The sequence below is a fragment of the Sporisorium graminicola genome, chromosome SGRAM_1 (assembly GCF_005498985.1).
Source record: "Sporisorium graminicola strain CBS 10092 chromosome SGRAM_1, whole genome shotgun sequence".
Taxonomy (NCBI): domain Eukaryota; kingdom Fungi; phylum Basidiomycota; class Ustilaginomycetes; order Ustilaginales; family Ustilaginaceae; genus Sporisorium; species Sporisorium graminicola.
In genome coordinates this window covers 2,609,678-2,634,622 of record NC_043719.1, presented here as the reverse complement: position 1 = coordinate 2,634,622, position 24,945 = coordinate 2,609,678, and the positions used below count along the sequence as shown (strand labels likewise).

The 24,945-nt window shown below is 57.3% G+C and overlaps 7 protein-coding genes across 7 annotated transcripts; 5 read left to right on the top strand and 2 right to left on the bottom strand.

Annotated features, from left to right (window-relative positions):
• Positions 1-179: 179 nt before the first annotated feature.
• On the top strand, positions 180-5,795 carry EX895_000933 (uncharacterized protein; the record flags this gene model as incomplete). Its single annotated transcript, XM_029881534.1, has 1 exon — positions 180-5,795. The coding sequence occupies one exon, from the start codon at positions 180-182 to the stop codon at positions 5,793-5,795; it is 5,616 nt and encodes a 1,871-aa protein (XP_029742920.1).
• A 1,456-nt stretch (positions 5,796-7,251) lies between these two features.
• On the top strand, positions 7,252-8,853 carry EX895_000932 (uncharacterized protein; the record flags this gene model as incomplete). Its single annotated transcript, XM_029881533.1, has 4 exons — positions 7,252-7,270; positions 7,366-8,526; positions 8,642-8,695; positions 8,795-8,853. 4 exons carry the CDS (start codon positions 7,252-7,254, stop codon positions 8,851-8,853), a joined length of 1,293 nt encoding a protein of 430 aa, XP_029742919.1.
• A 732-nt stretch (positions 8,854-9,585) lies between these two features.
• EX895_000931 (uncharacterized protein) lies at positions 9,586-10,656 on the top strand (the record flags this gene model as incomplete). Its single annotated transcript, XM_029881532.1, has 1 exon — positions 9,586-10,656. One exon carries the CDS (start codon positions 9,586-9,588, stop codon positions 10,654-10,656), a length of 1,071 nt encoding a protein of 356 aa, XP_029742918.1.
• Positions 10,657-10,743: 87 nt separating this feature from the next.
• EX895_000930 (uncharacterized protein) lies at positions 10,744-12,456 on the bottom strand (the record flags this gene model as incomplete). Its single annotated transcript, XM_029881531.1, has 1 exon — positions 10,744-12,456. The coding sequence occupies one exon, from the start codon at positions 12,454-12,456 to the stop codon at positions 10,744-10,746; it is 1,713 nt and encodes a 570-aa protein (XP_029742917.1).
• Positions 12,457-13,364: 908 nt separating this feature from the next.
• Positions 13,365-14,669, top strand: EX895_000929 (uncharacterized protein; the record flags this gene model as incomplete). Its single annotated transcript, XM_029881530.1, has 1 exon — positions 13,365-14,669. One exon carries the CDS (start codon positions 13,365-13,367, stop codon positions 14,667-14,669), a length of 1,305 nt encoding a protein of 434 aa, XP_029742916.1.
• A 289-nt stretch (positions 14,670-14,958) lies between these two features.
• EX895_000928 (uncharacterized protein) lies at positions 14,959-16,890 on the bottom strand (the record flags this gene model as incomplete). The annotated part of the gene is made up of 1 exon (XM_029881529.1): positions 14,959-16,890. One exon carries the CDS (start codon positions 16,888-16,890, stop codon positions 14,959-14,961), a length of 1,932 nt encoding a protein of 643 aa, XP_029742915.1.
• A 1,678-nt stretch (positions 16,891-18,568) lies between these two features.
• Positions 18,569-24,613, top strand: EX895_000927 (uncharacterized protein; the record flags this gene model as incomplete). Its single annotated transcript, XM_029881528.1, has 1 exon — positions 18,569-24,613. One exon carries the CDS (start codon positions 18,569-18,571, stop codon positions 24,611-24,613), a length of 6,045 nt encoding a protein of 2,014 aa, XP_029742914.1.
• Between the last annotated feature and the right edge of the window lie 332 nt (positions 24,614-24,945).

Sequence of the window (24,945 nt, the reverse complement as noted above, 5' to 3'; positions counted from 1 at the left end):
GAACTGCTCTGGGCTGGAATCACAGCTTCAACTCGCTTGCGAGCATAGCCAACAGTACAACATTCCATCTCGACATGGCCACGCTTGTATAAAAGCGCCTCCCACACAGAAAGAGAGACAGAGAAACAAAGACGGGATCGGCTCGCATATTCAACGGCTAGCATCTGTCACTCGGAGGAATGACTCCCTCTGAAGGGCTATATGGCCAGCAGCAGCCACAGCAACGTCCACACTACGTTCCATTCTCCGCAGTCCAAGACCATTCTAGCAAACCATCTTCCACCCCGACCCGGCTCACAAGACCTTTATCAGGCTTGCATACCGCGTCGCCCAGCAACTTCGCATCCCCATCCACACCTTTTGCTCGCAACATCGACGCACGTCCCATTACATCTAGCAACACCGCTCACCATCTCTCTCACGGCTCGCCCTCCGCCTACGACCTCTTCAATGAGGTCGATTGGATCATTGACTTGAGTTCCCGCATCGGCAGTGCCCTGCAGTCTCCTTCACGCACTTCAGATGATGCTTCTGCTTCATCCTCGTCGCAGGCTCTCGCCCATTCTCGAAGTCGCGTACGTCTGCCTCGACCCAGCAAGGACTTTCGAGAGTTGCAGCGCAAAGTACAACTCGACAACGGCTCGTCTTCGACATCCACCGCTCCCGACGTAAGCCTCGACTCCATTGCACCACTTGCTTCCGAAGATCCTGGCACCTCGGCTATTCAGTGGGCGCAGCATGCACAGCAAGACTTTGATCGTCGTCGCACCGATTTGCGACTCTCACGCCAGGGCGTCTTGAGACATTTGCAAAATGGTCTCGTCGAGAGCAATACGGACGGTGAAATCGACGATGCTGTGGCGGAACAGACCGTCGATCCGGCGGTAAAGCGAAGCATGCTCACCGCGCGGTCTCTTCAAGAACTGATGCGTAGTGGGGGACTCCAACCAGAAGACGATGATCAGCAAGATGTCGAATTCTCGAATCTGCTCGCAAACGCCGAACCAGTGCCCACTGGAGCAGCTGAGCTCGGCCCATCCTCGCTCTTCAAGGCTCATCGAGCATCAGATGGCTCGCTTGACATTGAATCAATCCTTCAACAGCGCGCGAAATTGGCAGCAACCGAAGACCACAACCAAGCTGGTCCATCCAAGTCTGCAGCTAACATGCTTGATCTCTCTCGAGCTGCTCCAAGGCCCGTCAAGCGGCCAGTGATCGAGATTCTGGACGGCCTACAGCCTGCTGATGCATCCGAGTCCGAACAAATCGTTGATCACGCTCCTCAATCCTCCCACAGCGGCTCATCGCAGTCTTCCAGCGACTCCGATGCATCAAGCAGCTCAAAAGACGCGAGCTCGGACTCTGACTCGGATGAGGTGGCAAGCGATCGTCGTGAGGAAGCCGACGATGACAGACGTCGAACTTCCTCGCACGTAACGCGGCCAACGCTCCCTACACCCATGGATCAGATTGCCATCGTCGATGGAGTCTTCCAGATCATTCCCGCTCAGTCCCACGGCGAAGGCGAGCAAGTCCTTGACGCCAGCGGAGCCGAGCGCATAGGCAGCGCATCCGAGGCGAATCAGTCTGATGACGCCAACTCGGCCGATGACGATGACGATGACGATGACGATGACGATGACGACGACGTTGGACACGAGGACGAAGAAGCAGATAGTGACGATGAGGAGTCGGGCCGTAGTGATCACGGCCATAACACACATCCTACATCTCAGCATTATTACGATGGGTCCGGAGGCGTAGGCGTAGGAACCCGTGATCTGCTGTTTGAGGGCGCCGCAGGTGATGCAGACGAGCCCATCGTCCTGTCCGACTCGGACGATGACGACGGTGAACAAGAAGCAGAAGATCTTGCCTCCAGCAATCATGCGCGTTACAGCGAAGAAGAAGACGAAGATGACGAGCAGCCAGAAGATGGTGGCCAGGACGCCGAAAATCCGATTGACTCCGAGGGCGAAAAGCAAGACGACTTTGATCAAGCCGACCTGGCCGTTCTCCCGCGGTTCAGCCATGCATTGCAACATCATCCAGCAGCGCACACAGCAGCGGTCTCAGAGCAGCAAAATCAAAGAGGCTCTGTTTCCACTGCGCGCAACGGTTCTCTTCATGACAATTCCGTACCTGCACAGGCAGCAGATTTCGACACACCGAGCATCGGTAGACACGAGATCGAGACCAGCAAGCCGGCCACCGTTCATTCAGCTGCCGCTGGCTTGGAAATTTTCGCACCTAGTGCCCGGCTGCCGTTCGGACACGAAGGCGAACGTGAACCTGAAGGCGATGGCATGCCCGATAGCGAAGTCGAGCCGGAAGAGGTGGATGAGGATCTGCGCTGGTCTGACATCGAGGCCAACCAATCCGAGGATGACACTTCTGCGCACGCCGGGGATACAGCGCAGTTGGCGCCCGCCGATGCCGCTTTCCGCGCTATACAGGGGGCGCAGCCGATGCCTGGCTTCGTCAGCGCCGCCCAAATCTTTGCCGACATCCAGGCTGCTGATGCCGAGGCGAGAACCCAAGACACACAACCCGCTGACCTTGCGGACGGCGATGCGGGGCGTATTGACCCTCAACTTCTTGCGGGATTCGCTAGTACCGAGCACGACGCGGATCTACCCTTATCCACCGATATTGTAACCGGCGCTGCGGTCGCAGAGTCAGAACCTTCGAACAGTCAAACCGAGGCTTACATTTTCGACGCATTCACACGCCAAGATGCATCCGAGGATGCGCACACCTTTGTCGACGAACGCCGAGTCGACGTCGACGAGCCAATGTCCACTGCTCGCGAGGCTGAACAGGGCGGCGAAGAAGTCATCAGGGAGAACAGAGACACGCCAATTGAAACGCAGCCACTGCAGCGGGAAGATATCAAACTCGCGGAAAGCTCGGCCGCTGATGAAACCATGCCACAAAGTAGCGAGGAAGTCGGAACCACGGACAAGATCGTCGGCGATGCCGAGTCGAAGGACGAGTCATCCAATTCCGAAGTGGAGCGACTCGAGGTGCTGGAAGGGGTGGCCGATCAGCGCACCAGCACGGTCGCTGATACCTTCATTGCTGCCGCAGACACGAGCGAGCCTTCAGAGAATGGCGAAAACACCAGCTACCACGCGTTTCGCCAAGGAGTAGAAGAGGAGGTGCCTGCCACGCACATCCCACCTCAGGAAACGGCCGAGCGAACAGACGTCATCATCGGCACGACCATGCCCAAGCTGGCCCTTGTCGAGCGCACAGATGCCCTCGAAGCAGATATCGAAGACAATAGCGAGGAAGACGTCGCACCCGACCAGTCCATTGTCGAGCTCAGTGACGGCTCTGCGCTTCCAGCGACGGCGGCATCCGAGCCCGAAGTGGATTCATCCGAGCCCAGCAGCATCGCCCATGTCGCTGCCGGTGGACCAATGTCTACCAACGCAGAAGACTGTCCCGCTCCCGTATTGGAAGAAATGTCCACGCCCCGCATCTCAGTCCAGGCGCCGGAGGAAGAGGGAATTCTCAGCGGCGACCTGGCTGGTCGAGATACCAGCATCGAGCGACAAGACGGCGGTCCTCAAGCTATTGCAATTCCCGTTGTCGCTCAAGAGGTCGAGATTCAGTATCAGAATGATGCGGATCTTGATGCAGAAAGTGCCGTTCTGGTCGACGCTCCTGCGCAAAGCAAAGAATCGGACCAGGACGAGCCTCAACATACTTCACTTGTGGATGAGGACGAAATCAAGCTGCCAGAAGGGAAGAGTCCAGGCGTTGAGGCAAAACAAGGCGATGACAAAGTCCGACATGACGTGAGGGCAGGCAGCTCAATCGCGAGCATCACCGTCACCCAACCCGAGGTGCCCGAGCCTGAAAGAGAGGAAGATCGACACACTGATGTGACCACATCCCTCCCTTCCACCGCCCGGACGCCAACACGTGTCCCGCCATCGCCAGCATCGTCGGACCGCCGATCGACCTCGAGCTTCACGCCCGCAGCGAATCGTCAAGGAAATCGTCATCTGCATGGAGCCGCCAAACGCAGCTTCTTTGCGCAAGTCTCTGAGGCTGCCTCCGGTCTGGCTAACAACTTGACCGCTCCACTCCGCGCGATTCCGTCTCTTCTTCCCATCAGCGAGAGGCATGCGGAGGAGACCTCGGAAGCGGCCGAAGATGTGGAAGCGGCCGCGATGGCCACAAACGATGCGGAAGACGACGTAGAAGGAACAGGTCAGCAGCAAGCGTCCCGCTCTGACGAGTCGGTCGAGGCTGTCAACTCGCCCATGACCACGCGATCTCACTGTATTTGCCGCAACCTCCGACTGAGCATGGTTGAGGGCACCCCGGTCTTCATTGTTCCCGGCTGCTCGATCAACTACGAGCAGGCCCGCAAGGAAGGCGCAGATGATCTGGGCCCAACAGACGAGAGGCTATCGGACGACTGGATTACTGTGGACCCTGACTTCATCCCCAATGACGTGCACCACATGCTCAGTCGCATCATTGGTCTTCAGTTCCTGAACGAAGGCATCTGCGTGGAGCCAAACTCTACAGCTGCCGAGCTCATCTACCCAAGCTACGATCTTGACGAGGATCTTTTCCCTCGTCTGGGCAAAGGTCAGAAGCGCGAAAACAACGACTTTGTTGGCAGTGCGAATGGAGAAGAGCAGGATCACATAGCCAAACGAGAATCCGCTGAAGCCGACGTGAAGGATGAGGCTGTTGCCGACACAGCAAAGTCAGAGGTGAACGAAGAAGACACTCAGCGGCAACACCCAGAAACGCCTTTGCGCGCGACGAGACGAAGCACCCGGCACCGACGAACCAGCAGCGCAGCCTCGGCGTCGTCGCCGCATCGTTCGCCTCGTCATCCTGACCCGACGAGTCCCAATGCCGACTATCTTCCTGACGAAGAGAGACGCCGTCTGGTGAACGACAGGCACCCGCCAGCATCCGTCGCTGGAAACATCTCCATCGCATCGCTCGAAGAACAAGTCAAAGATGAAGACGCGGACGACGTCGATGAAGAAACGAAGATACTGGCTGAGAACGAGGATAAAGAGGGAGATACGCAAGCCTCGTTTGCTTTGCCAGCCTCTTCTCCGCCTCGACCGAAGAAGAAGCGCGGCCGTCCTCGCAAAAGTGCGGCAGCGGATACCCAGACAGCGCAAGAAGGGAGCAAGGCTGACGAGGACAACACAGAGCTGCCACCGGAGCCGCAGCCCAAGAAGCGACGTGCTCGCAAGTCTTCAGCCTCTGGCGCGGTCGAGGATTCCAAGGACGTACAGGATGCTGTCGCCGTTGAGAGTGCCCTGAACTTGGCTCCTTTGCCGTCCAAAAAGGCTCCCCGCGGTCGCAAGTCTCAGGTGAAAGACGCGCTGGATTCGAGCAAAGAAGGGGCAGAGCAAGGCGAGCAAGATGGTCAGGACCAAGTAGAAGGCAACTCTAAGCGCACGCGACCGAGGTCAACGGGCGAGGGTGAGGTGTTGCAGCAGGACGATGGTGAAGAGAAAGACGGAGGGCGCAGCGTATCCGAGGCAAAACAAGATAGCAAGGCGAAGCGAGGTGGTAAAGGCGGAAAGAAGCGCAAGCAGAAATCCGACGAGGAAGACTCAGCCGGCACGCCGGAGGCGGCAACATCAGCGGTCGAAAAGATGCCCAAGATTGATGAACAGGAGAGCGTCAAGTCGCCGCCACGCAGGAGCCGTCGATCTCAAGGAGCCGTAGTGGCTCAGAGTTCAAGCCCTAGCAAGACCGGTTCGCGCAAATCGCAGAAGCGCAACGTCTTGAAGCTCAATTGAAGTATGTGTTCAGCATAGCACAGAACACACCTCATCACTCGTCAACACCACGCTTACGCACGTGCTGTGTGGCTGCATTGCATGGCCCGAGGTCTGATCTTGTTGTTCGAACTGAATGCGAACTGAATGCACAGGCACGTATCGGGTGCTCAAAATTGAATACAGCTGGTGGTAAACGCGACTCAAGGACTTGAGTGACCGATTCGGAGTTCGACCGATCCGCAAGCCAAGCGTACGACTAAAAAGAGGAGGAGCTGCTTTTCAGCTGGTCCGTCTCATTCGAGCCAAGCGTGCACCTGGCTCTGTGGATGCAGCGAGTCGGTTTGTCGTATGGCGCTCACATCGGTTTCCTCCGTACGGTGTGGGCCGTCTCAAAGTCGACGAGGCGCAGCGTCGGCGGAGCATTCAAATGGCGATGTCCATGCCATTCATCCGCAGGGTGGGTACCGAATCCGGCAGACTCAAAGGCGGATACACCACGAGTTTCAAGTGACAACACGAAGACGCACGATCGAAGGGCAAAGCAAAAGGTGCACAGAGAAGAAAGCACCTACTGCGTGTTGTGAGATCACATCGTCATGTGGTCTCTGGCGCCCGCCCATGGCTATGGTCTTGCAATCCTCACGATGGAGTCACACAGCCAAAGGTAGCCTCGACCCTTTCTCAAGTGGACTTCAGATCGCGATGTGACTACTCGGAGCAACGACACCTTCTCACCGCACAATGACTGGCTCGCCAAAGAAACCTGTTCGCTACTGCGGCCAGGGCGTAATCGGACGGCGGAATAGAGCGGCAGATTTAGGGCCTGATGTGGACGGCCGCAACAAGAAGGAGTCGGCCCAACAACGAACGTGCCTAGTTCGTACGAAGACGTCTCAACGATGGGTGTCCGACCGGGGCCGGAAACTGACAGAGTCTGCTCGGTTCAAAGAAAAGTACAACCGCCGAAACGGGAGGCAGGATATAATGTCGGCTCGGTCTAAGAGTTCAGCTCTTTTCACTTCAGCTTCCGCTTCCTCTGGCATCCATCATTGTCGACGACGGCAGTGATGGCATCAAAATCTAGCTGAATCCATTCACGGGCCCAAGTCATCTGGAAGAATCGAGCGAACACCTTTCCCCATCTCTCTCCATGGATCGAGACCCCGCTCTGTGGCCAGGGGGTGAGAGGCTGAGCGATGCAGCGGGCAGTTTGTCGGTACTTTTGAGCTCGACAACACCGAATCGCTCCTCGAGCTTGACACAATTCGGAAGGTTGGATACTGCATCAAACACAACTGCTATCACGAGCTCGAACTTGGACGCACTGTGCGCTGACGAGTGGACCGGATCGCAAATCTCTCTCGGAAAATATGGGTTCCCCGATGCGACAACAATAGGCGAGGAAGAACTCTTCGTGTTCACAGATGTCAGCACAGGTGGCCATCATCCGAGCCATAGAGGAGCGCATGTCGATATGCTGCAGTACGGTGCAGGTAAGATTTATGCTCTGACGCGACGTGCGCGCTGATCCAAGCCTGACTCGCGCTGATCACTCCCTCAACAACTCTCGACTACGATCACGCTGCAGAAGCCTACCAAACGCAGACTCTGCACAATCTGGATGTCCCGTTTGGAACAGATCTGGCAGCAAGCCTCGCCCCGCCTTTCGACCCCAGGTCTCTGAATGCTCACTTCTACGATGCCGCAGCGGACGGCCCTGTGCCAGTCTGTCCCTCCTCAATTAATGGTTGCTTTGGCTTGTCACGGCCCACAGATTCAATTCACCGTGGCGAAGAGTGGAACTCTATGGACCCTTTCGGTTCCACGGTGGTCGAATGTTATGGAGCAGTTGTTCATCCTCATGGGCAGGAATTCCAGCGCCATGCTACTGCAAGACAGTTACTTCCCGCCGAACCTTTGGCTACGGCGCCTGCAGGGACACCTTTCAGTCCAAACACGGGTGAGTACGGGGGCCACGGGAGCGGACCCTACGGACAAGCATGCTCGCAGCGCACAGTTTCGTGTCTGCAAGACCAGGAAGACACGCTGCGACTTCAATTTGTCGATGTTTCGATGCATCACGAGGCTCATGAGCGCCAAGCTCTGAGCGACCCGGCGAGCAATCCAACGTGGGGCTTTTCTCGTGACCGCCCTCTGCCACTCTTTGGAATTGAATCGCGGGACTTGTTTACCAACGGTGGACACGACAGCTTGGCGACAAGCGGAACGACGAGCGCCCTAGGGTTGAGTCGGTCGCTGCCAGGCTCGACCTTGACGTCAAACGATGCATGGCTAAGTCGAAGCGAGGAGGAATCTCTGCCAGGCCCGGCTTTCTTGGTGGGAGGCAGAGCATCAGCTTCAGCGTCCGCTCAGGACACCCATCAGCGTAGCGTGCCATTCGAGTCAAGCTTCGGCCCCGCTGGGAACTTGGGGTTTTTTGGCGAAGGGCTGAAATCGAGTTCCAGCAACGAAGTTGCGGGGGCGAACCTGGGAGGCGGTCGAATTGAGGAGGGATGTATCGGATCAAAGAAACGTGTATGGTACCGGGCACCGAATGGGCAGTTTGCTTCGGCGACGCAGGCGCTCTCCGGACAGCATACTATGGATAGTCATGGCAACGATGAACAGAGTAGCCAATCGAGCAGCGTGGGCATTCGGCGAATCCGAAGACGTCGGAAGTCGGAAGACGTGGAACGCAAGTATCGATGCGATTACGATGGCTGCGACAAGGCATACGGCACGCTGAATCGTAAGTAGTCTATGCAGACTGACGTGTGGCGATGCCCCCCCGTCGTCGATCTCCTCTGATACCATGTTTCCACCTCTGGTCTCTCTACCTTGTATGACTTGCATTCCGGTGCCAGATCTCAACACGCATCGCGCGACCAATGAGCATGGGCCTCGACTTAACGCCGTAGGTGAGTGAGAAGCGCTTGCTGTTAGCACTCACAGACGACTTGTGTGCAGCGCTCAAAGAGGCTGACGCAAAAAGCACCCGTTGACGTGTGCCAAATCAGGTTATCGAAGGGCTTTTGCCGAGTGGGAGCGTCGACAGACAGCAGCACAGCGGAGCTAAGGATGGTCAGATGAACACGGGCATGGCGACATCGTTGACGAGTTGTTTTATGGACAGAAGGACAAGCCGCGGAGGAGGCGGAGCATCCGGTTTTGGTCGCACGCGAGCAGCCTGAAAGATAGCCTGATAGGAAGCGAGACGAGAGGTGCGTTCGAAGCAAGACCTTGCAGAATAATTTCTGTATGAATTTGAACGATTTTGCAGGCACAGCATTCGAAATGTAACGGGAACGAATGGCTTTCCGAATATTCGGTGTCGAACTGTGACAGCAGCCTTGTTTCTGGAGCATTCTTTTTGAGTCCGGAGGCGAGATTATGGCGGCAGTCATGGACGTACAGTATGCCAGTGTCCAAAAGAAGGACGGTATAGTTCCAGCAGGGGTGTCTCTCCCTTCACTCGAGGGAGCACGTAATGCTACCAAGCTGGTGTACACATTGCCACATTGGAGCGCGCTCGACAGGAGCACAGCCCATTGTGTCACCTTTGCAAGGGTTTGTTTCATCGCCGAGCAGAGCTGCTACGGGCAATTCGTGTCGTCAATGTGACGATAATTTTTGTCCCTTGGGAAACGTTCATGATTGAACGGCGACAATGCCACCGTCTCTGTCGAAGAGCGGTCAAGGCAAGTAGAGCTATAAAACCAACGTCATTTCTCAAAAGTCGAGCTTCGTTACATCTCCCAACAACATACAGCAGCTTCCTTCAGCTCTGACCATTCAGCAACGAGACAACATGGCACTTCCATCCTCATTTAAAGCTGCCGTGCTCCCCGAGGCTGGGGCCCAGCATACGGTGGCCGACCGCTCGCTCGCTCCACTTGCACCCGACGAGATCGCGGTCAAAGTGACGGCTACCGCAATCAACCCTGTTGACTGGAAGATCCGCGACTACCGCTTTCTCCTCACCGAGTTTCCCGCCGTGCTCGGCGTCGAGGCAGCTGGTGAAGTCATCGCAGTCGGCTCGTCGGTGACCACGCACGCAGTCGGCGAGCGCGTGTCCTTCCAGGGCACCGCTGGCAACTACGACTCGTCGACATTCCAACAGTACGCCAAGGTCCCGGCAAAGCTGGCTGCCAAGACGCCCAAGAACGTGTCGGATGAGCAGGCCGCCACCTTCTGGGGCGGAGGCTTCGCTGTCGCGACTGGTCTGTACCACAACACGGGTCTCTCGCTCGCCGCTCCGTGGGACAAGGACGGCACGTCTGCAGGCAAGGGCAAGACCGCCATCATCCTCGGCGGCTCGTCTTCCGTCGGCCAATACGTCATTCAATTCGCAAAACTCTCAGGGTTCGACCACATTATCACCTCCTCCAGCCCTTCGCACTTCGATTACCTCAAAGCCCTCGGCGCCGACATCGTCCTTGACCGCTCCGTCGCCACCTCGGCTTCAGACTTCACCTCTCACATCCCTGCCAACTCCCCTGCGGACTGGGTATACGATTCGATCGCCTCTCCTTCCACTCAGCTCCTCGCCGTCGAAATCCTCCAGTCCCTCCAAGGCGGCAAAGCGATCCTCGTCCTTCCCGCTGACGAAAAGGCCTCCGCGCAGTCTGAGGTACAGGGTAAACCAAAGGTAGAGGTGATCTCGATTAGAAGTTTTGGCAGTGCGCCCGAATACCGCTACGTCTCGGAACCCTTGGCGTCCCATCTCGGCGGTGAGAACGGCTACATCGCAACGGGCAAGATCTCCCTCAACAGGGTGCACTTGATCGAAGGAGGGTTGAAGAACATCGAGCAAGCGCTTAAAGCTAACAAGGACGGCGTGAGCGGCGTCAAGGTCGTCATTCGTCCTAACGAGGCCTAGTTGTGTTGTGTCTTCTCTATTCTTTCTGAAATGCCAGAACGTTTAAATTAAATTGGTATCAATATTGAGTACATATGAGACTGCCTTTCAAGGCATTCGTCGAGGGGTCGGTGTCCAGCTTCGATCTGCGATCCTCTTCTCGTTTTCACGCCGCGTTGCTGCCGGAGTGGTCAAGTCTCGACGCTCCGTCGTCGGGGTGATCCCCCTCGTGCTCCTATCTAACAACGCCCTTGCAGCTGGCGTCAATCCGCCGACTTTGCTACTCGTGCTACGTTGCGGACTAGCAAACGCTCTCGCCCTCAGCCCCGTCAAACCGGCATACTTGGCTTTGCTCGCTTTGCCGTACGGCGTCGCTGCTCCCGCTGCCGGCGAGGCGGTCGAGGCGAGCTTCTGAGCCAGCTCCTCGCGTCTGCCCAACTGTGGTAATTGGAATCCACTGCCCGCAGGCGTACTCGTTGACAAAAGCGGCTCGGCAAGGTGCTTAGCCTTTATCGCGTTGTAGATACGCAGGTGCGCGTCCTCTGCATGCGAGACACTGTGCTGGGGCGTCGAGTACGGTGTGACAAACCCGTACCCATTGACTTTCGGCGTCTCTTCCAAAGCAGCGCCTTTGGAGCCGATCGAAGACGCAAACGACCCGGCTCGTCCCCGCCGAATAGCCTCATCGACACGCGAACTGCTCGGCGACCAGCCGGCTTCGCTCTCCTCGGTCTCTGCGAGACCATCGGATTCGGAGGGCAGCCGGAGCGCGGCAAAGTTGGTCGTCGGCTTGGGCTGATCCGTGGTAGGCGTGAGTGGAGCGGGACGTGCGTGCAGATAAGACTCGTTGGCATCGGCGCCGTACATGAGAGGGTTGCGTGCAGTGTATTTCCATCGATTGAGAGCGGTGGGTGCTTGTCGATCGTCGTGGCGTGGTTCGGAGACGAGTATGAGGTCGTCCATCGCGTCTTTTCCGCTTTTAGGCGGCGCTAAATTGTGCTCGGGTTTCTTTGCTTCGCTTGCTTCTATGAGGAGGGAAGGTTTCGCCTGCTCGAGCAGCTTTGGATGGTCCGGGTTGGCGTCGATAGCGAGCTGCTTCCCCTTTTGTGCATCGTGTTCCTCTGCTTGGATGATTTGTTTCCGGCGCTGCTCGGAGGCTCGTTCGCGTGCAAAGAGGTGGGCGTGCTTGCGTTTGCGTGTTTGGTTATCGCGATCGAGCAGCTGTGAGAAGCTTGCGTTGTCTTCAGATGTATACCGCCCTTGAAACCCTGCCAGGGAGAGATTGAGATCTGGCTCGATGCCTGAGGAGATGTCTTGGTCCTCTGCCTGGTCGACATGGCTCAACCCGGGTGTGGAAGCAGCAGGAGTGAATGTCGGGTTGAATATCCTCGAGGAAGAGCCAGACGCGATCGGTGTATCGTCCCACTCGCCCCTTTCACTGATCACTGCTGGCGTAGTGTTCGACTCTCCTTTGCGTGCCCGCTTTACCCTCGACTGCGATGCCGCACCTCGCCGGTCAAGCTGCAACAAGCGGTCCAACGCAGCTCGAACGCGCGCTGGCTCCTCCGACTCCACCGCAGCCAGATACTCATTCTCGGCAGTGATCCGATCCAGCCCAGGGAAGAAATTGCGCTTGATGATCGAAGATAGCGCCGAAGTGTACTCGTCTTCGGTGAGAATGGCCTGGTTGCGCAACGACGTCTGACCGGGTCTGAACGGGATCAATGGTGCCAGCGCAGCTGAGTTCGCATTGTTGTTCGGGCTGAGGCGAGAATCGAAGGCAGCTGAGCGAGGCGTTGAGGGCTCTTTGCGCAACGGCATCGATCTCCGAAGTTGATGTGGCGTCAAGGCATGGATGGTGTGCGACCGTCTGGATGCAAAGAAAGATGGTCGAGGTGGAGGAAGAGTTGGACCCTGAACGACAGAATCTGACATTCGACTGTTTTACTCTCTCTTCCGTCCGAAAAAAGGGCTCCCCACAAATGACGCCATTCGGTAAGCGGCCTCGTTAAGAACCTTTTTCAACTGTCGGACGGTCAGCTGTTCAACAGGAGAAAAGGAAAAAGGTAGAAAAAGACTCAAAAATTAAGATAGGGAATGAATTCGAGGCAGCAGACCAGTCAAACGTTTCTGTCGGAACGAGTTCCCAGATTTTCGGCGGATTTCTCTTGAAATTCACTGGCTAAGCTTGGCAAAAAAAGGGTTCGCGGTGGTGAGGCGCAGGCGGATTTGACGCAATTCCATTTCCGCTGAGCGTATCTCCAGAAGGGTCGTTTGTGAGAGAGCGCAACCGGCAAACAGTGCCACACATGGCTGCCGACTCGCTGTGGCTGGTTGGCTATCTTGACTCGTCGTCGTCCGCTTGAACGTCTTTTCGTTCTCCCACATCCACGTCCATACTCACACCCATTACCTTTGACCTGCCTCATTCTCGAGCACCGACGACATTCTCATTGCCTATCAGTCTACCGTTCCTACGACTCCTCCTCTCCCCACACATCGCCAAGCTGTTCGCCCACGCATCATAACAATGACTACCAATAATCTCGATCAACCCAGTCTATCCCCCGTCAGCTCCTTCCGCGCAGGTGCTGGCACCGATGGGGTCCCATACTCGCGCATCAACAACACGACTGTTCACCCCGCTGCTGGCTCGCCTCGGAGCCAGCAGCAGTCCACCACGTTGAGCACCGTGGTCAAGTGGTGGTCCTGACGTCCTTAAAGCAGAAATGCCTGGATACAACAACTCTAACTTGCAGAATCCAGGTCGAAGTGCACCTGTGAGAGGGGTCGCTTCGCAGCAAGCTTCTACGTCTTCCGTCTTTTCTTCCTCCCATGGTACCTCGCCTCGCCCCGACGCCGTGATCGCCATATCTGCCATGTCTCGTCCGTCGACGAATCCGCAGCACAACAACCACCAGCCTACCACCTCGAACCACCCGTCTGGTTGGGATAGGCCTTACAGCAGCGGTGTGCCAGCTCCGGCTGTCGCTGTTGACATCTTCCGTGCAGCTCATGCTGCTGCGGGAGTCACCGCCTCTTCCCACGGCCCGCGTCGCCACGCCAACACGGCGCACCTTCCGGACTCTCCCCCCGATACCCCGCCGCACTCACCCGGCCTTGCACCTGTGCGTCTCCCCACATTTGTCGAGCCACGAGCGCTGTCGCAGCCGCAGTGCCCATCCCCGCCTCGAAACTCTGATCTGCACGAGCGACACCCACTCAGCTCGAGTCGCTCTTCGCTTGCTCCGGTCCACGTCGCAGATGTCTCAAGCGACGCTATCTACACTGGCCAGACTCCTTGCGACAGCGAGTTGGAGAGCGATGCTGAATCTGACTTTTCGGACGACGCCTCTCAGGCTACCCTTGATCAGCTCACCCAAGCAGCACAGTCGCTCCTCCTTCACGCGGATGCGAACCGTTCCAAGTCGCAACCGAACGACTCGGCCATCTCCACGCATAGAAACGCCCTTTCCGTCGAGCTCATGCCCGCCACGCCCGAAATCAGTCCGGACAATGACGTTCGTCATCACGCGCAAAAGTCCGCACACACCTTTTTGCACCGTATCTTTGCAAATGTGCCCCAGAATTTGGCTGTGGAAGATGCTGGCGTCGAACTTGTCAGCCCTGGCTGGAGCGGTGCCGTTATCAAGTCGAGCGCACTCGGTTCCCACCAGGCTTCGAGCTCCCCCACATCCGCCAGCAGCAGCGACAGCTCGGCCGACACGCAGCGCACGCTCTACGTTAGCATGCCACCTGTCGTCGATGCCTCGCTGCTGAGGGAGCAAGTCTTGGCGGTGCTCGATGCCGCCAGCGAGAAGCTCGGTTGCGACTCCGTTATGGTCTGTCTCAGCAAGGCCATGCGTGATTTTGCGACTGTGCTCCATGGTCTTTGCTACGTGGGCGGTGCGCTTGTCGCCGCTGCCACAGAGGCGGAAGAGCTGCAAGGCGGGGAGAGCAGGCTGTCGAACATGGACCCTATCTCGGGTTTGCAGCTCCAGAATGGTCTCGTGCTTGTCGCCATCGAGCTCTAGGTGCTCATTTTCACAAAGTGGTCAACGATTCCAACACATCGCTACCACCGGGTCCTCCTTCAACGATCGCCCTTTTTTCCTTTTGTCAGATCTCAGTTTCCCAGTATATCCCCATCGATTCACTTCAACAGTCTCTTGTCATTGTATTGTCTTTCAGCTTCAACTCTCATGTTCATTTTTCAATGCTATTCGTCGTGTCACACGCCTTGCTATCCGTTTGTCGCAACCTTGGCGATCAAAGTGCGATTCGCGATGGAAATCTCGATCGAGGGTGAGTGTGAACCGTCTCTTAGGAAGTCCGCTTCGCCCAGATCTGCAGATAGCTTTCACCCAAGAAGATCATCTGTCGGTTCACCTGTTCGACGAGTAAGTCTTGGATGGCGAACCACATTTCGCCCTCCTTCGCTGTTTTAGCATTGGTGTGGACCTGACACTTCCAGCTTGCACCTTGTCGCACCGTGCCGGGCACAGCGTCATAGACGACATTCGCGACGAGGTCGTAGACTTCCGACAGATTTGCATCTTGCGGCGGCTTCTGGGCGGATTCGAGAAGGGGGGCGTGTCTGGTTACGTCGAGACCTTTGATGGGGAAGTTGACCAGGGTGGGGTTGCGTTCTTCCTGGCCCAGGCTGTTTTTGGTGAACCGACGGAAGTGGACGATGAGAAAGGGTGGGAGACGACGAAGGGCGTAGCGCGTGAGTTTGGCGTTGGAAGCGTGCAGACTTTGTCCGTCGTACTTTGCGAGGAGCTGGCCGATGGTCACTTGCGGGACGAGAGTGTCGCCCTCCTCGCCTCCCATCACGGGCGGTGGCGGTGGGAGGTCCATGGCGAGCAGGAAAAAGGGCGAGTCTCGCTTGTCGACCCCCAAGGAAGGGTCGAATCGGAGGCGGCCCTGTTCGTCCGTCTGCCCGTTTTGAGCTTTCAACATGGACTCTGCTTGAGCGGCTACAGCAGCAGCCGAAGCCGATGGATCCGACTCTTCCGACCGAGATGCGAGCGGTTGCGATTCGACCTGTACCACTCCCTGAAAGCATTTGCTGATGACGCTCTCGCCGCCTGCTCCCACACCGCCTCTCTTCCTCTTGCCGCCCTTACCCCCGGTTGCAAGATCCGCATGAAGACGATTCAACAGCCAGCCCAGGAACTCGACCGGATCCGACTGGTGCGTGATCCTGAATCGATTCGCCGAAACTACTACGACCTGCTGCAAGAACTCGTGCGGCGAAACTTGCGCCTTGAAAGCCTTGGGATTCCACATTTTCCTCACCAACGCACCGAAGCGCTTCACCAGCTCGCTCCTCTCCCCCTCTCCCTCCCTCTCCCGCTGCAACAAGAAGTAATCGCGTATCGCAGGCACGTGCACCAACGCCTGCACCACCGCATTGACGTAGTCGTTGCTCCCCACATTGTTGAGCCCCACAAACCCAGGATAGTACTGCTCTCCGGCCAAGTCGTACGCCGGTCCGGCATCGATGGCCCGGATCGTGCTCGGCGTGAAGGTCGGGTTGAGAAGGTACTTAATGTCTCGCAGAGCCGCCTGATTCTCTTCGGGCACCGCATAGTTGTCCGGAAGAATGTACGTCTGCGCCGTTGAGAGGTTCATGAACACGTGGTGCGAGTCGTCGATGCTGTGCAGGTAGGCGTACGAGTTGCGCCCGCGTCCCTGGAAGTATCGCCCGCATACGAGACACGCATAGACATTGATGTTGGACAGCGAGATGGAACAGAGCTTTTCAAAGTCGAAATCGAGCACTGCCCGGTTAATTGTGTCGAGGTAGAGTGCGGACTTGCCCTTCTTACCTGCCGCTGCGCCGTTGGTGGATGTCGTGTGAGAGACTGCCGAGGAGGACGATGGCAGGGTCGAGGTGGAAGAGGAAGAGGAAGCTTGCGCTAGACGCGTCCAATAGGCAGCGTCTTGCACGTTTGCATCATCGTCATCGTCATCGTCGTCGTCGTCATGCTCGTACGCTTGCTCAGGTGGCGGCGGAGGCGGTACGGATGGTGGAGGAGGCGGAACAATGTCGGTGTTCTGAGCTTGATCCAGCGTTGCGTCGAGAGGTGGTGGTGGCGGCGGTGAGTCTGGTTGTGCTGGGAGTGTTTCGATTGGCGCTGCTGGCGCATCTTCTTGTGGTGGAGAAGGAGGAGGAGGAGGAGGGGATGGGCCGCGGTCGCCTTGTACCGTGCGTTGGCGCTTGGTAGGCGGTAACGTACGGTCTTGCATGCTGTCCGGAAGCACTGGGTCTTGAACTTGAAGCGAGGAGAAAGAAGGTGCCTGATTTGGAGAGGTCCGGATGGAGCCAAAGGAGAAGAAGAAAGTGACACGAAGACTGCTCAAGCGCGTGTGTGTTTTTTGTTCCGTCTTCCGAGCCTGCCTCCACCTACGCTCGCATGGCAGCGTATCGCCCGATTTGGGGTTTGGTAAGCGATGCACCTCATCCCGATCTCTTCTTGAGACAGCTGCTCAAACGACGAGGAGTGCGAGCCAGCTGGGTGGTACTGTTGAGCCACTTTCCACGGCTCGTTCTGCAGTGACCTCGTGGACGATGTGTAGCAGCAGCCGAATGCCCAATGGGAAAGTAGTGCTCTAAGCGAAGTGAGGAGGGAGCAACTGGACGGTGAACAGCATTTTGAGAATTTATTTAGTTCTGGTCCTGTTTTTGACATGTGTCGAATAACGGGACGTTGCTGCTTTGCATGCCCCTTTTAGCTCGAGCTGCCTGCTGCCTGATCGTGTCTCTGTCAACCATCTATCTACCTTGACCTTCGACCTCAACTGCTAGACATGTCGCACTCGGCTCTCCACTTTCCTTGTCGTTCCTTGCGTGAACTTGCTGCCTCTGCGATGCACAATCTTGGGAGCTCTCCTTGTCTTTGCGCCATGCCGTGCTCTGCAGCTCACTTTGTGTGAAGCTCCTCATCTGATCACTGTGGCTTGCCCGCTTCTTCAGTTCCGAGACTCTCAAACACTTTGGTCTTACCAGATGAGATCATGATTCACATCACTTTTGCGGTGCGATTCGCCTAGCGCACGCACATGAACCTCATCCAGCTACTCGGGTCTTGCTTGCCCTTGCCCCTTTTCCCTCCCGGAGCACCACTGCCGCTCAGACTGATGCGATGGACAGAGCAGCAAACTTGGAGCTTCACAGTGCGCGATGAATCCTCTTTCTGAATCCAGCCTTGATATATGCGGCGTGTGCCTTGGGCGTTTGTACCCTTGCCTTCCTGTCTCTTTGCCTTCCACCACCACCACCTTCATCAACCGTCTTCCTCCTTTTCTTTGTTCTTTATCGGAGGAAGCATATCATCAGCCTCTTTATCTTTCTACTTCCTCTCTACTTCTACGGCTGGTGAACGACTTTGCTCTTTACGACTTTACGACTATACTTGCACCACAAGTAGTCTTTACGTTTCAGTGTTGCTTCTGACTGGTTTCAGAACAGCTCTTTCTTTAACGGCCTTATCATACCCTCAGCATTTCTTCCAACTCAGCTCCTTTCAGACTCCAGGACGACTCAGATCTTATCCTCCTTTGTCCTGACGCTGTTCGTCTTTCTACTTTACCTCTTCTTTAAAGGGTTTCGACTGGATCGACCCTCTACCTACCTTCTTCTTTTACGACTTTCATCGACCTAACGAACAGCACCGGTGTTTCTCTTTGCACGACGCCCATGCTTTGAAAGCAACCTTCTAATTCTTACGAACCTTAACGACTTCTTTCTCTACGCACCTTCATGCTCTTAGGACTTCATATCTTCCATTACTAGACAGCGAACTGTTAAACGACTTTACTATTCAGCACAACTTTCCAGATCAACATCATTCACCACTCTTGTCAATACCCAGCAACAAACGAAAAAAGGACAGCTTCTGCAGGCATCAGAAGCTAGTCCGAGACCATGCACGGATCAAGTAGACGCAGAGAGCGTTCCTCCTCCGTCTCTGCATCCGGAGCTCCCGGCCAATCCTCGCGAGACACCGGTCGAGCCCCTGCAGCTCCGCTAGACCCCTCTGCCGAGAGTGTCGCCTCTTCCTCCGTCCGGCAAGAGCAGGTCCGCGAGGCAGAGCTTGCAGCTGAACAGGCACTCAGACAGTACCAGTCTGAGGCGCAGCTCACTGCCGCTCCCTTCCCGTATCAGGTACATCGCAAGCCTGCTCCTCAGCAGCAGAGTCTCCGCCATGTAGCTGGTACCGTGGCAAGCTCGAGCCAGCTGCAGAGGATCCCAGAGGTCACCTCGGAAGGCTCTTCCGGTGAAGCCGCCTCCAGGTCAGCCCAGGCTAAGCGGAATGCAGCTACGATGCCACAAGCCCTCAGAATCGGTGGACCAAGCCAGGTAGCGGCACATAACAGGGGTGCATCGATGGACGAGTACTCACGTGCGCTGCCGAGAAACTTCGACCCTGTCACTGGAAGGAAGCAGGATGCAAAGCAAATCAGCAGAAGACCTAGTCTGCCGTACGTTTTCGAGCCGCTTACTGGGGCACAACCACAACGACGAGAGTTTCCCAACCCGCATCAGTCCAATGACGGACCAAGCGACTCGCAGCTTTCCACCGCCCAGCTACAGCGTCGCGCTAGTCAGGAGATGCAGTCACCCCTCCTCACGCGCAATCCTTCCTCGTTCGGATCGGGGCAGAGGAACGATCGCCAGCCTCGAGTCCAAGCCAGGCAGCCAGAGTTGGACATTCCACCGACGCCACCGCTCGGGCAGCGCAGCGGCTTCCAGACCATGCCGTTGTCCATCAGCAAGGCAAGACCAGCACAAGTTGCGCCTGCGCCTGTGGCTTCTCCCCAGGCGGATTCCACCTCATCGGCTTGGTCCTCGGGCACCGAATCTGAACCAACACCCACAGCAAGCAGCATCGCTGCGATGAGAGAACGCAACGCTCAGCTCGAGTCGCAGCTGCTGCCTGTACACCTGACTCTTCCCTCCAGGTTTTCTTCCTCGTCCACCCTTGCTCCGGTTCAGAATCCAAGGGTGTTTGGGGTCGGTGCAATCACCAACGTGCCAGCGCCACAGGAGCGACAAGCGATCCAACCTGTGGCTGTCAGCGAAGCAGAGGTGGCCAGCATGAAAGCTTCCGCTGCTCCATTTGCTCCCGCGACGCCGTCCAAGTTATCAGCGCCCCCCATCCGATCCAATTCGAACGATACCAGCTACTCGGGCGATACCATCGCTCTACCCGACGGCACACAGATTCCGACTGTTCGCACGGACTTTCAGAACCTCAAGCGCATCAGCCTGCCGAGACCAGCAGCCATCGCGGAAAACGCAAGCACGTCTGCGGGCAAGGAGCAGCCGCCAAGCGTGGGTGGACACGTGCTCTCTAAAGCCGATCCAAGGGTCGTGCCGAAGAACGACGGGTCGTCTAGGACGATTTATTCGCCGACACCACAGACGCTTGCTGCAGCCCGAAAGCAGTCGAACGTGCTGCAGGTGCCTCAGGCCGGTGCACAGGGCGAATCGAGGAGCGATCAAAGGATCCCATCCCCGCTTTCTGCGTCGGTCGAGGTTCCGGCAGCACCGCAGATCCCACATTCCCTTCAGTTCGACAGGCCTGCTCTTTCCACCGGTGCCTCACCTCTGAACGCAGCTCGTCAGCTTCCTGAGACCATTCCCGCTCAGAAGAGCCGCGAAACGAACAACGAAACCCAGCAGGATACTAGCGGCAAGAGTATTTCTGGCACAACGCAGGCCAAGTCGGACGATACCGACGTTCGCAAGCGAAACGAAGTCGCAGCCACAGGTTTCCAGCACGATCCACGTCGCAACACGTTTGGCGAACTCGCTCCGAGCATGCTGGAGGAGGCAAACAAGAAGCTCTTCCTTTATCAGATGCAGCAGCTCGATGCTGAAGCGAAAGAAAAGGGGGTCGGGTCGTCTCGTCAGCCTGTGGCGTCAACTTCTCTCGCTCCGCCTGCGGAAGTAGACTCCAGCAATGCAGGCGAGAAGAGGACCGAGCCAGCAGGTGTGACACCGATAGTCTCCGTCGTTCGCCGTGAGAGCACTGCCTCGCAGCGCAGTCGACGCGACTCGATCGGTTCCGCGACCACTGCGTTCGACTCTCCAACTCGTGAGGAGTTCCCTGCCACGGTGTTCAGGCAGCCAGGTGGTGTGTCTGCAAGCGCAAAAGCCATCCGCGGTACCGCTCGAGAAACCGTTGCGCCGCCAAGCGACGTGCAGGAAGTGCAGGAGCCTGAAGATGTGGAAGTGCTCCGTTCCACCGACCATGACGACGACGGAACCGAGATCGACGAGCACGAGAGCTCTTACGATCTGTCCTACGACAAGAGGGTGCCGTTCGTCGTCGATACCTACACCAACAACGGCTACGACGACGACGATCGAGCGCTCAAAGACAGCACGGAAAGGTCAGAGTTCCGCTTCATCCCGATCTCGTCCGTCAAAGCGGGTAAAGCGCGTCGTCCACGTACACGCGACACGCGCGTTTCGTTCCGCAGCAACCCTTCGCATATCGAACAGCAGCAACGCCCGGGCTCGAGACAGCACGGTGCCAACCCAACGTGTCGACAGTGCTTCCGTGCCGGGTTCGACTGTGCGATGAACTTGCAGCTCGGCGAGGGGACTGCGGGGCGCAAGGCGTTCCAGGACTTTGTGGCTGCTGGTGGGCTCAACGCCTTTTCCATCCGAGACGGCCCGGCTGGTGCAGGTGCACAGTATGCAGACGCCGGCTCATTGGCGGATGGTCAGGGCCGCGCTGGAAGCATTACTGTGGAAGAGGCACTGGGCCGGAACTATGTCGACAAGCTTGGCGAGGTCGCGTTTGGCGAGTCTGCCCTCAGTAGGCCCGTCACACGCGGTATGTACAACGAACTGCTCGAGGAGAAGCAGGAGCAAGAGAGGCGCAAAAATTTCCTTGCCGATCACAAGCCTTGGTCCGCCGATGTCGACGACGAGATCGATCTTGCCAAGTCGCAACAGCAGCAGCAGCAGAAGCAGAGTCCGGATCGGGTCAAACGCAGCATGAGCATCAGCCACAAGGACCGACGTCTCAGCCAGATGACGCTCCAAGACGGGCTGGACAACGACCAGATCGATGCACAGGACGCCGATGCCAGGCAGGTGCTGCTTGGCAACATCAAGCGCTCAGTATCGCTCAAGCGCCGAAAGCTCGAGGAAGGCGAAGTGTTCGACTTCGACCCAGCCGATTACGAGGACGATGGCGACTTTGATGACGGAGAACGACACCACGGCGACAACGAGGACGATGATGAGATGTCGTCTGCCTCGTCCGACTCGGACATTGTTGCGTGGGCAGACCGCTGGAGTGCATGGACCAAAGTGCGCCAGCTTCTTCTGTACTGGATCATCGTTCTTGCGCTCCAAGCGCTCGCGTCCGGCTACTCCAACACTGTCGCGGCCATCATTGCGGACGAAAGGGCGTCCGAAGCCACTGCCATTCTACTGCAGCTAGGCTCCCTTGCATACAACGGCAGTCAAGGTGGCGGACTGTTTTTTGCCAATTTCATCGTAGGGTACGGTCGCCAACGGGCGACGCTGATCGCTCTGGTGGGTGTAGCTGTAGTCGCTGTCATTGCAGGATTCATGCAACACTGGGTCGCCATCCTCGCCTGTCAGTCCGTCCTGGGCATGCTCTCGGGTATTTTCATCTTCCTCTCGCTCGCCACAACCTTGGATCTCTTCGCCACCTCAAAGGGACGCCTTTTCGGTGCGGGATCCATCGCTCTCGTGCTGGTGGGAGGGCAGCTGGCAGGACCCTGGATCTCGAAGCTTGTACTCGAGCTTCTGAGCTGGCCTTGGACATACTGGTTGACGAGCATTGTAGCGGGGGTGCTGGTCGTGTACGATGGGGTAGTAACGCGCGAAACGGCGGCGTTTGTGCTCTTCCGCCGCCACGCGCTGCAGGTCAAACGCACGGGTGAGGGGTGGACGCCTGAGCCTCAGGCCGAGACCCAGATCACCCAGGCAGTGGCAGATGACCTGGCGCGACCCGTTCGACTGATGCGACACAACCCGTTGCTGATTCTGCTGACGCTAGCCATTACGGTGTTGGCTGGGATGTACGCTTTCTTGTTCGGAGGCCTGCAGGCCGTTTTTGTTCGCGTACATGGACTGTCGAGCACCAGCGCTGCGCTCGCAGTCACCGTCTCGGCTGCAACGGGGCTACTTGTCGGGATTATCGCCATCTACCTCATCAACTCGAGAAAAGGTTCGCTAAATGATGCTACCGGGTTTGCGACCAAGATCCGCCCGCTGTATCTCGACGAAAAGGGGCACATCGACACTCGTCGTCCGCTGCGCGCGAAGACGGAATCGTTGCTCGTCCCGGGCATCTTCGCTACAGGTGTTTTCTCCTTTGCACTCTACACTCTGGCATTGACGTCTAGCTTTGCGACCACGTGGTTCCTTACGGCGTTCAGCATCGTCCTCGCCACCGCATCGCTCATCGCGGTGAGCGTTTCGATGCTGCAGTATGTGATGGACGGATATTCGCCACCGCGACGAGTCCTGCTAAGAGATGTAGTGGCAAGGGAGGAGGTATCAACACCCACACTGCTTCAGAACGAGGACGACGACCGCTTTACTTCGTTTTCGCGCCGAACGGCAGGGAGGTTGGCGGCTGGCGCAAGTCGGTTCAAAGGCGGTCTGTGCGGTAGACACGGTCGTGCCGAGCGGGAGAGGCTTCATCAGCACAATGACGAGCACAATCCTAGCGAGGGCGACGACGCACGCGAGGTCTGGCTCGATGCAGGCGAGAGTGTTACCACGCAACGCGACAAGAGGTGGCTCGATGAGACAGCCGTGGCCGCCACCACTGCTGTCGTCTCGTTGCTCTTCACTGTCTGCTCGGTGCTTTCGTTCGTCTCGTTCCAAGCCTCTGGAAAGCTGTCGTTTGGTGCATTCGCGGTCATCTTTGCCTCGGTCGCGCTGGTGGTGCTTCTGATCCTCCTCTGCGTGTATCTGTACGGGGCGAAAGCACGAGCTCGCTCGCTGACAATGCTCGACGAGGGAGATGCAGAGCGCGCACACGGTCGCCGGGCACAGCTGCGTGAGAAGCGCGCGCTGCAACATCGACGATCCTTGTCTCAGTCTCAGGAAGCCACAAGCAACAGCTACCAGGCAGCGGCAGCGACGAGGCAGAACAGAGCGAGAGGCGCACCCATGCGAATGGTCAAGCGACTGGTCGATGCGTTGGGGTACAAGCCGCTTTCGGACGACGGGATGGATATCTACCGACGCGACGACTCGGGCATGCTGCCGCTGCCTAGGGCACAGAGACGAGCGAGGACACCGGCGCCGCCCCTGATGCGCGAGGTCGAAGCACAGGAGATGGCGACCGCCGCAGCTGAGGGAAGACGCGAGTTGTGGCTGGCAAAGCTCGTTGCGAGTCGGGACAGGACGCGGAGCGAAAATCCTGTGCGGCCTGCACCTGCGATCCAGCTCAACGAAGCCACTGAAGCGCGTCCCACTGTCTCAGCGCTCAAGCAAAGCATGAAGGAGTTTGGCGGTGTCATGCTTGGTCGCACTACCAACACCGACACTACCAACCGAGACCGCGATCCAATCGGTCGAACACTCAACGCATCCACCTCGCTCCCCGTCAACCTGAACTCCACAGCAGCCGCCGCCGGAACGACCACCTATCCGGCATCCCCACCCACGCGCCACAACCCAACCCAACAACCCTACCCCCTCACCCCGCCTCCTCGAGCTCAACCTCGAGCCAGCATCAGCTACAACTCTCCACCTCTTGGTGCAGCTGCACAGCCGCTCGATAGCGATCGACCCCGCACGCCGGTCATGACACGCAAGTCGGTCGACACGAGTTCGCGCGCCGGAATCATGGCCCGCAGCCACTCGCAGCCTCTTGGCCTGTATGCCGGTGTCACGGCAAGTCCGGCCATGAGCTCGCCAAGGAGAGAGAGGGGATTGAAGGAGGTGCAGAGAGGCGGGTTGTAAATATTTGAGAAGGCGTGCTTCAACAGCACGGTATGGATTGACTTGTACCAATGTGTAAGATACTACTGACGACGTTTGTTGCTTCTTTTCTTGTTTTGGTTCAGTTGCAGATGCAGAAGAGGTGTACACTATGTTCAATAGACTGGCTCGGCACGATGATCAAGCTTCTCACACCGACTTCCAGTGCACGCAAGGACCTTGTTGATAGTCTCAAGATTCGCACTGCTGCCCCGCCCCGTTCCGCTACGCATTCTCGACTCAAGACACACAAGATCACAAACTCGAGATTCTAAAAACCCAAACTGCTTCAAGACCGACCGACGACTCGACCC